We start from the raw sequence: 10,963 nt of genomic DNA, 5'->3' as shown, positions 1-10,963 counted from the left end.
TTAGAGATGTTGCATTCACAGTTTCCTTTGTGATGTAGTTAAGGTAGGGTTAACATTGATTGTAATTTTGGAAAATTGTGGTAGAAAGAGTGAAAAAAAAAAAAGTTGTGAATAGAGCCTGCTGGCACTTGTAGCAGTCATCCTCCTTGTAGAGTTACCTGCTGAAACCACTAGGGGGCACTCTGGGCACAGCTGAACAGAAGAGACGGACACGGACTGCCAGCACTAGGGGGCGCTCTGGAAACAGCTGAACAGAAGAGACGGACACTGACAGCCAGCACTAGGGGGCACTCTGTGCAGCTGAACAGAAGAGACAGACACTGACTGCCAGCACTAGGGGGCACTCGGTGCAGCTGAACAGAAGAGACAGACACTGACTGCCAGCACTAGGGGTCGCTCTGGGCACAGCTGAACAGAAGAGACGGACATGGACTGCCAGCACTAGGGGGCGCAGCTGAACAGAAGAGATGGACACTGACTGCCAGCACTAGGAGGCACTCGGTGCAGCTGAACAGAAGAGACGGACATGGACTGCCAGCACTAGGGGTCGCTCTGGGCGCAGCTGAACAGAAGAGACAGACACTGACTGCCAGCACTAGGAGGCACTCGGTGCAGCTGAACAGAAGAGATGGACACGGACTGCCAGCACTAGGGGGCACAGCTGAACAGAAAAGACGGACACTGACTGCCAGCACTAGGGGGCACTCTGTGCAGCTGAACAGAAGAGACAGACACTGACTGCCAGCACTAGGGGGCGCTCTGGGAACAGCTGAACAGAAGAGACGGACATGGACTGCCAGCACTAGGGGGCGCTCTCGGTGCAGCTGAACAGAAGAGACTAACAGACTGCCAGCACTAGGGGGCGTTGCTGAACAGAAGAGACGGACACTGACGCGTTTCACATCTAGAAGCTTTTATTTCAACCTTTTACAATAGAAAGTTTCAGGATGTGGAGCAGATAATATTGCTATCAGTATAGAAGGGAGGAGCGGGCACAGTCAGGAAGCCGCCGCCATCGTGGCTTCTATCAGCAGCATGTCAAACATTCAGTCACAGTCCTGTCCACACGAGACAGGACCCTCAGCTCCTGGCCACAGGGGTCACACCTTGGGGGCTACCTCATCGGCCATTAATGCAGGGTGAGGAGCTAATGGTGACAGGGGCCTTGCTTGAAATGATGGATTCCAAGTATGGCCCCCGATCATAAATATCAGCAAGGGTCCGGAGAAGTCCTGGTAAAGTGCTCGTCCCCCCAGACAGAAGGAGCTGCAGCGAACCTCCGAGAATACAGCGGGAGACAATATAATTTGTCTTGTTCTCCAGTCACCACCAGAGCTGCTTTCACTGTTGGAGATGACAGATCTGTCATCTCCATGCGCCCCCCACCCAATCCCACACGCCGGGGGGGTTAATATGAAAACGAGCAGACCGGGGTGATTACAATAGCTCCAGTTATTCACCAATACCCACAAATTAAAGAAAGCGGCTGCAGCTCTGGCTGTGACTTGAGAATACTACAAGTCCATTTAAGATAAACAGGAATTTACTTATCATTTCTCCCCCCGCAAATTATGGACTACTACAGATCCCTCCTGTAAATTCAGGGTGGGTTACATTGTAGGGGTCCCAGGTTGTTTCATACATTTGGCACTTAGTGAGCAAAAAATCACTACGATCTGCCACTACTAATCAGAGCGACTATACAGGGAGCCTGCATTCACCAGAGCCAGGCCAGATATGTACAGGACCCCCGAAAACATGAACGATAGCGATGTGTTCGGACAGCGCTAGGACAAGATGGTAATCACCGACTCTACCCAGGAAAGCCGGGTGTACCAATATGGCCGCCATCAGCCAGTGCAGGAGCCAAGGGAAAAACAAAAAACAACAAAAACGAATAGCGATGCTGCCCCGGACCCTCAGCCACGCCAGCCCCAGACCCTCCTCTGCCACGCCAGCCCCAGACCCTCCTCTGCCACGCCAGCCCCAGACCCTCCTTTGCCACGCCAGCCCCAGACCCTCCTTTGCCACGCCAGCCCCCAGACCCTCTGCCATGCCAGCCATTTGTGGCTACCCAGATATCCCAGTAAATTAGTACCAGGTATAACACCCCAATTTAAAGGGAAATGCTCATAAACAAGGATCCTATCTATTAGAAGCATCTAACAAAAGAACAAATAAATAAAAGATATGGAACAAAATTGCAGTGCCACCCCACAGGCCGGCGCCCGCACCCCTCCGCCGTCACCCACCGAGGGTGTAAAGATTTCAGGATAAGAAATAAATGGCCGAGTTATACACTGGTAAATACCATAAGGTCAAGCGGGTGGGGGGGTGGACAAACCTGGAAGATACCAACACAGAAAAGGTAGGGAGGGGGCAGGGATAACAGGAAAGAGAATATATATGGGAGCATCTTCTAGGGACCCCTATAAAATAACACCATCCAGCTTACTGCCCCTTGTGCCCCCCATGCTCTGCGGAGGACTCCCAACTTCCTATGTATCCGCTTTCTGCCCCTCCTTCCTGTGCTAACAGCAGAGGCAGTCTACTATATAGCAGACGTTACCGAAAAGTGACCCCAAGGTCCAGGACAGGAGGCAAAAATCTGAGCTCCCACCTCAGGGTATTTAGAGCTTACCGGCCTATAATGGACTGGACTGCAACACTGTGCAGGAAATCCAGCTGTGAGGAGTCCAGACTTAACATCCTACAGACCCCCGAAATGACAACTGAAGGCATGCGGGATCACAGCCATGAGGGGGAGACAGACGCGGGATACAGGGTGTGGGGGGCACACAGGACCGACCATTTGTGTGTCATCCTGAAGAGTCCAGCACAGCAAGCGAAGAGTTAAAGACGTCAGACACCGCTGCAATTTTGTCACATTTTAATGTAATTTTATTAGAAATCATGCAACAAATTTATTATATTTATATATAAAAATACAAGTGCAATAAGAACGGTGTAGGTCCAGGTGTCGGGGTACGGCCCCCCGTTACCTAAGCTCTCGCCCACCCAGCCCCCCAGAATAAATTATGTACACGTCAGTCCTTTAGTGTGGGCACAGCACGTAAAATGTTAGTCCAAACCACAAACAGTACAAAAAGAAAAAAGTCAAACATCCCCCAAAAAAACGATCAAACCTCCAGATACCTCACCGTCCTAGTCCCTTCTCTCGGGGGGCTTCGGTAAGAACGTGCCCCCCCCCTTCCCTCTTGTAAAACAACATGGCCGACATTCCCAAACCCCACAGTGGCCGCGGCCCTCGTCCCTGACACTTCCCAATCCTTTCCGATCCCGGGTCGCACATTTTCAGAAGACCCCAATAATTTTTCCCTCCACAATCACGTGCTGAACTTTCCGACTCGCAATAATATTAAATATAAACCTAAGAAAAAAAAATAATAAAAATCCCGCGACTTCTCGATATGTGAAGAATTTGTAGCGATGAAAAAGCGTCAGAAGCGGCGGCTGCAGGACGTCCACGTGGGCTGCGGAGCGTCGAGGGTTACGGACGCGCCCACGTGGCGCCAGTCACATACATATATATACCCAACATGTAATATTAAATTATAGACACAGGTTTGTTATGAAGATGGCGATCAGGGCCGGCCGCCATTACCGCCCCTCCCCCGGCGGGTCTCTGGCTGGGTGATGGACGCCCTGACCATACCGCCCCTCCCTCGGCGGATCTCTAGCTGGGTGATGGACGCCCTGACCATACCGCCATTACCACCCCTCCACAGCGGGTTACTGGCTGGGTGATGGACGCCCTGACCATACCGCCCCTCCCTCGGCGGATCTCTAGCTGGGTGATGGACGCCCTGACCATACCGCCATTACCACCCCTCCCCAGCGGGTTACTGGCTGGGTGATGGACGCCCTGACCAGACCACCATTACCAATCCTCCCCCCGTCATGTCTCTGGCTGGGTGATGGACGCCCTGACCATACCATGAACCACCCCTCCCAGGCCCCAATTTACTATAAATCCATCTTCTATAAAAAGAAAGGTACCATAACCCTGGATAGGGGCGCTGCCCGACACGCCATCACTGAAGCCAGACACCAGGGGGCAGTGGCGAGCCGGCCGTGGCTTACATTGACGAGCAGATGTCACTTGGTGCCGTGGAAGGTGAACGGCGGATGGACCGGTCGTAGCGGACGCCATGGCGGCTGTAGCGGTGCTGGAGATGTCACCATGTCACAAACCCTCTGCTGCGCTATGGATAGTAAGAGCGGGGGAGGGGGATGCGAGTGCAGAGCAGAGGATGGGCTATAATGGCGGAGGCGGGGGGAGGTTGCAGACGAGTTCTCCGTGGTCCATCCTTCGCCGGTGGCCGGGGCGACTCATCAATCTGCAGGGAAACAGTGACGATTTCGGAGGTGGGTGGAGAACAAGTGGGGAGGACAGGATGATGGGAGGAGACCAGACAATGAGAGATGGAAGACGACACCACAAATTCATCATTAGATGCCTGGAAAATAAAAGCATTTTGCATCTCAGACGGTGAAACGTGGCGGAAAGTTCCTGTAATCCGGCGACGTAACCCGGACCAGCAACGAGAACCGCAGAGGTTCTCACTTTGTGGCAGAACAGTCTGATCATCCAGAACATTCCAGATTACAGGAGCCTTCCGGATCCATGACTTACACACTGAATGAGTCGCTTGGACATGACATGGAGCTGCTGCAGACCCCGGGGTCGGGGCCTAGGGGGCGCTACACAAATCCTGCCAGACTTTATACAAAGCTTTATCTTTAGTTTTTTCCCAGATTTCGGCTTCCTGTCAGTGTCAGGCCATTCAGACTGGATCTGTAAAGACCTGATCGCACGGCCGGGGGTCCACGTGACCAAGGCAGAGACCCCCAAAACGTGTCTATTCACAGACAGCAAGCAGAGATCTCTATGGCTCACCACTAGGACCTGACATCGGACACGAGACCCCATCACTGCCCTGGACCCCCACATTCTAGTTAGAGGGGTCCTCCGTCACTTTCTTACTTGTCTCCGGTATGAGAGAACTGAAGCTCTGAATTTCCCTTTGATTGCTGCCGTCTACAGGGAGCGTCTCCGCCACGCCATTCTCCCGTGTGTCCACCGCCGTATCGTCTGCGGGGGCTGCTAGGTCCCCGTTCTGTGGTGGGGTCTTCGGTTCTGCACCGTTCTCCTGGAAACAAATTAAGATTTCATTTTTGGGGTCAGAAAGGATGATGGGTCCCCAGATCTCCCTTCCCGGTCTCCAGTTCAGACCTTTATGCTTTCCGGAGGTTCCTGCTTCATCTCAGTCTTCTGTGAGGACTCGTCAGATTTGGCGTCACCACCGCCTGCGAGAGAGGAGAGGGTGGTGGATGTGTAAGACAGGTAACCGTCCGTGCGACCACCTCCATCCAACTACAAGCCCTGCCCTCCCTCCACCCCCATCCAACTACAAGCCCTGCCCTCCCTCCACCCCCATCCAACTACAAGCCCTGCCCTCCCTCCACCCCCATCCAACTACAAGCCCTGCCCTCCCTCCACCCCCATCCAACTATAAGCCCTGCCCTCCCTCCACCCCCATCCAACTACAAGCCCTGCCCTCCCTCCACCCCCATCCAACTACAAGCCCTGCCCTCCCTCCACCCCCATCCAACTACAAGCCCTGCCCTCCCTCCACCCCCATCCAACTATAAGCCCTGCCCTCCCTCCACCCCCATCCAACTACAAGCCCTGCCCTCCCTCCACCCCCATCCAACTACAAGCCCTGCCCTCCCTCCACCCCCATCCAACTACAAGCCCTGCCCTCCCTCCACCCCCATCCAACTACAAGCCCTGCCCTCCCTCCACCCCCATCTAACTACAAGCCCTGCCCTCCACCCCCATCTAACTACAACCCCTGTCCTCCACCCCCATCCAACTACAACCCCTGTCCTCCACCCCCATCCAACTACAACCCCTGTCCTCCACCCCCATCCAACTACAAGCCCTGCCCTCCCTCCACCCCCATCCAACTACAAGCCCTGCCCTCCACCCCCATCCAACTACAAGCCCTGCCCTCCACCCCCATCCAACTACAAGCCCTGCCCTCCCTCCACCCCCATCTAACTACAAGCCCTGCCCTCCACCCCCATCTAACTACAACCCCTGTCCTCCACCCCCATCTAACTACAAGCCCTGCCCTCCACCCCCATCTAACTACAACCCCTGCCCTCCACCCCCATCTAACTACAACCCCTGTCCTCCACCCCCATCTAACTACAACCCGTCCTCCACCCCCATCTAACTACAACCCCTGTCCTCCACCCCCATCCAACTACAAGCCCTGCCCTCCCTCCACCCCCATCTAACTACAAGCCCTGCCCTCCACCCCCATCTAACTACAAGCCCTGCCCTCCACCCCCATCTAACTAAAACCCGTCCTCCACCCCCATCTAACTACAACCCCTGTCCTCCACCCCCATCTAACTACAACCCCTGTCCTCCACCCCCATCTAACTACAACCCCTGTCCTCCACCCCCATCTAACTACAACCCCTACCCTCCACCCCCATCTAACTACAACCCCTACCCTCCACCCCCATCTAGCTACAACCCCTACCCTCCACCTCCATCTAACTACAACCCCTGCTCTCCACAATTGTCCAAGGAAACTTCCCACAATAACTGTTCAACAACAGTGCAAACCCCTCGTCATCACTGCCCACCAGAGCCCTGCACCAACAGAGCCGATCAGTACCTGTAACTGCCCATCCCCAGGGCCCTGCGGGTCGCCAATCCCCAGCCTACAGGCAGCACAGCCTGGCAGGCACCAATCCCCAGCCTACAGGCAGCACAGCCTGGCAGGCACCAATCCCCAGCCTACAGGCAGCACAGCCTGGCAGGCACCAATCCCCAGCCTACAGGCAGCACAGCCTGGCAGGCACCAATCTCCAGCCTACAGGCAGCACAGCCTGGCAGGCACCAATCCCCAGCCTACAGGCAGCACAACCTGGCAGGCACCAATTCCCAGCCTACAGGCAGCACAGCCTGGCAGGCACCAATCCCCAGCCTACAGGCAGCACAACCTGGCAGGCACCAATCCCCAGCCTACAGGCAGCACAGCCTGGCAGGCACCAATCCCCAGCCTACAGGCAGCACAGCCTGGCAGGCACCAATCCCCAGCCTACAGGCAGCACAGCCTGGCAGGCACCAATCCCCAGCCTACAGGCAGCACAACCTGGCAGGCACCAATTCCCAGCCTACAGGCGGCAGAGCCCAGTGGGCACCAGTCCCCAGCCCTGTGTAGCACCCACCAGTCTCCGCAGTCATTCGCTCACCTGACTTGGCTTTGGTGCTCGGTTTGGAGCCGCACTTGGAAGAAACCTTGGACACGTCCACCTTCTTGTTCAGAATCTGGACCTGCGGGGAAGACAAGTACAGAACATGAGTGGCGCTCGGCTCAGGATGGCGCAGTGTCATCGTACGCTCCACAGACTGAACCTACAGATCTCAGAGAAGAAGAAAAGATCAAGAAGAACCCTGTGAAGACGACGGGCGAGTCAGGTCAGTGAGCCCCAAATATCGGCGTTTCCCCAGACGGGTCTCATCACCTGCTGGCTGCAGAATTAACCCTTCAGGGCTCACAATCCTTTAAAGGGGTCTTCCAGATTTATGCAAACACTATAAAAGTTTTTTTAAAAATCTTACAATTTTGCAGAAATCATCGTTAAGCAATGATTAAAGGGGTCCTTGCTGCGGTTCACATCTGCGGAGATGCCCCTGGTCCAACGTATAGGACTGGTGCACACTAATCGTGCATGTGCCGCGGCCGGTACACGACGTCCTCCCGATGCAGAAGTGAGACGCCGGACCCCTTTATCCTCAGTAAAGCTGGAAGCCCCCTTAAGCTCACCCTGCACTGAACATCAGAAACCTGAGGAAAGTGAGTGAATAAGAGGCAGATCCGGAGTCAGAGGACGCCACCAGCAGCTGCGGCAGTCCTGGATCCAGCGTGCCCGCATTGCCCCATCTATCCGCCTGGTTACAGCGGCTCTGGAGGTAGCAGCCATGTCACCGGAGGGGCCCGGCTCTGGCTGGGGGGCCAGCCCCCTCTATTACAGTGATGGACAGCAGAGAACAGTGCGAGGGGACGCGGTGCTGGCCGCACATTACTCACGTTGGCACCGCCCGGTTTGTGGCTGGTGGACGCTGGCGGACGGCTGCTGCCTACGGACGGTTTGGCGGCATTTGTTACCTGTGAATAATAGGGGATTTAGTTCTGTAGGGTTGGAGGCGACGGAGAAGAGACAGAAAGGGGGAGAGCGCGGAAACCAGAAATAACTGTACAGAAGGAGAGAAGCCAAGGAAAGGTGGTAACAACGTCCAGAGAGGAAGTGTACAACTGGCGGCACTACAACTCCCAGCATGTCAGGAGCATGGCATCAGCGCCGAACGAGACTTATGGCAGTCGTTGTGCACATACGACACCAGGGAACCAGCGGGACGCCTGGGGAAGGAACTGGCACCTCCAAGATTGGAGAAACCATGGCCAATATCTTCCAAAAGCAGCGCCATCCCTAGTCACAGGCAGCGAGTGGTACTGCAGCTCGGCCTCGCTCTTACAACAGCGCTGAGCCCTGGCATGGTAGCCATGTTTTTCCATCCTGTTTCAGCAATTTGCTCATACATTAAATAAAGGGTTAAATCTAAGGTAACGCTTGAACATCTGCAGCGCACATCTGCATGGATAGGTCAGGACCTCCACAAGCAGCTCTACCCCAGGCCATGCATTAGTGAGTGCTCCCCCGCCTGGGCACATGGGCTGCGCCGCCATCTGCTGCCACGCGCCGAGCTGCCAACATGATGAATATTTCATTTGCACGCTAAGAAAAAAAAAAACCAAACAAACCTGCAATCTGTCCGAGAATCGGACGAGGGATAATTAACCTTGTAAGCTCCAAGTGGCATCACAAGCCCTGCAGGGGGCGACACTGCGCCAGTATAGTCCGTCACTGCTGCGCTCCTTCACCGCATTACACTGCATCCATGGCAAAATGGGGGTTAAAAGCTACAGGGGGAAAAAGTCTGAAGGTGCAGCAGAGCATTCCTCCGCGCCGCGCAGGTGCAGCAGAGCATTCCTCCGCGCCGCGCAGGTGCAGCAGAGCATTCCTCCGCGCAGGTGCAGCAGAGCATTCCTCCGCGCAGGTGCAGCAGAGCATTCCTCCGCGCAGGTGCAGCAGAGAATTCCTCCGCGCAGGTGCAGCAGAGAATTCCTCCGCGCAGGTGCAGCAGAGAATTCCTCCGCGCAGGTGCAGCAGAGAATTCCTCCGCGCGGCGCAGGTGCAGCAGAATATTCCTCTGCGCCGCACTGGTGCAGCAGAGTATTAAAAATGAGCCAACATGCAGAATCAGACATGTCCTCATGGACGGGAGCGGCTGTCTGTTTTGGGGGTATGCAGCCAGGTCTCAGTAATCCAGTAGCCCTGCGTAAGAGACGACTCCCACTAAGCAATAAGCTTGAGTCTGTAAGAAGCAGCAACTTAAGTCGTTTGCAGGCAATAAAATCCCACTCCCTGATCCCTACAGTCGGGGGGCCCATACACAACAGGTGGTCTGCAGCAAGCGACAGGACTGGCGGACACACATGTAATAAGGCGCCTGTGGTTCGATCCCTCAGCGATGGTGACGTGGAGCGGGATCTCGGGGGAAAACACAGAAGCTCCACAACTTTATTACTCATCTCATCCATTCACTTTCACAACATCTCTGCTTCCTGCCAGAGACTGGAAACCCACCATGGTCCTAGTCCAGCTCACACCGATACACTGTTAGTTTGCTACAATGTATCAGGGCTGGTAAAACACAGATTAGTCTGTATAACTCAAGACTGGCTCTATTTGTAGTAAAACCTCAAAAGGATTAGATCCGAGCTTCGAGTTTACTGCTCTCATTCACTTACAGGAAGCAGTAGTAGTATAAAAAACTAAAACAAACCTCCAATTGGGCCAGAGTTAACAACGGGGGTCTCACAGGGGTCAGTATTGGGCCCTTTTCTTTTCTACTTTTATTAATGACCTTGTAGGGGGCATACAGAGGAGAATCACAATATTTACAGATACTAAACTCTGAAAGGTGATCAATGCAGGGGAGGATAATTTATTACAGAAGGATTTATTTGAGCTGGAGTCTTGGGCTGAGAAATAAATAAGGCAGCACACTGCGGCGCTAAAACATGCAAACATGAAAATTGAACTGCATTACTGCACTAGAAATATGAAAAAATGAGAGCGTTTAGCGCATAAATTGGCCAATTCATGTGTACCTGGTAGCCACATTAGGGCATCTCTCGTTCGTATACCAGGTCCTACACTTTCCTTTCCTCGCTGAGAATAAACGTCTCCATCTGAATGGGTACCTGTGAAACCTCCTCTTAGACTAAATTTCTCTCTCTGTGGAAGGGTAATGGACCTGCTGCGATTAAAACACCTGTGGCTAAGAGGCGGAGTGCTCAGTCAGAAGGCTAGTGAATACAAATTTTAAAAAAAACTGACCAGCGAGGAAAGGAAAGTAGGACCTGGTATACGAGAGATGCCCTAATGTGGCTACCAGGTACACATGAATTGGCCAATTTACGCGCTAATCGCTCATTTTTTCATATTTCTAGTGCAGTAATGCAGTTTAGTTTTCATGTTTGCATGTTTTAGCGCTGCAGTGTGCTGCCTTATTAATTTGACTGTATACGAGTTGGTGACTCTAGGTTCAGCACCTGTTCACGCTTAGTCCATGTTTGGATGTGACTGTCAGTTTTTTTTAAATTTGGGCAGAGAAATGTCATCTGAAGTTTTAAGTAGATAAATGTTAGGTCATGAACTAGGGCATAAAATGTGTAAGGCTGTGTGCACACGTTGCGGTTTTTTCGTGGTTTTTCCCGATAAAAACGCTATAAAACTGCAAAAAAAAACCCCATACAATAAGCATCCCATCATTTAGAATGAATTCCGC

At 53.5% G+C, this 10,963-nt stretch overlaps 1 protein-coding gene across 7 annotated transcripts in view; it reads right to left on the bottom strand.

Annotated features, from left to right (window-relative positions):
• Positions 1-896: 896 nt before the first annotated feature.
• LOC138641660 (microtubule-associated protein 4-like) overlaps positions 897-10,963 on the bottom strand; it is a 95,889-nt gene continuing 85,822 nt past the window's right edge. For 4 of the 7 annotated variants that reach the window (XM_069729223.1, XM_069729222.1, XM_069729226.1 and 1 more), the window contains 5 exons: positions 8,139-8,216; positions 7,300-7,381; positions 5,258-5,331; positions 5,009-5,174; positions 2,876-4,481 (listed from right to left, as the gene is read on the bottom strand). In XM_069729223.1, coding sequence (XP_069585324.1) covers positions 4,474-4,481; positions 5,009-5,174; positions 5,258-5,331; positions 7,300-7,381; positions 8,139-8,216 — 408 coding nt within the window. In that variant the 3' untranslated portion in view covers positions 2,876-4,473. Of the gene's footprint in view, positions 4,482-5,008; positions 5,175-5,257; positions 5,332-7,299; positions 7,382-8,138; positions 8,217-10,963 lie in introns of all 7 variants that reach the window. The other 3 variants (XM_069729225.1, XM_069729227.1, XM_069729228.1) reach the window with 2 other exon arrangements.

This window comes from Ranitomeya imitator, chromosome 6, assembly GCF_032444005.1.
Source record: "Ranitomeya imitator isolate aRanImi1 chromosome 6, aRanImi1.pri, whole genome shotgun sequence".
In the NCBI taxonomy this organism is placed as follows: Eukaryota; Metazoa; Chordata; class Amphibia; order Anura; family Dendrobatidae; genus Ranitomeya; species Ranitomeya imitator.
This window is presented reverse-complemented; position numbering and strand designations above follow the sequence as displayed.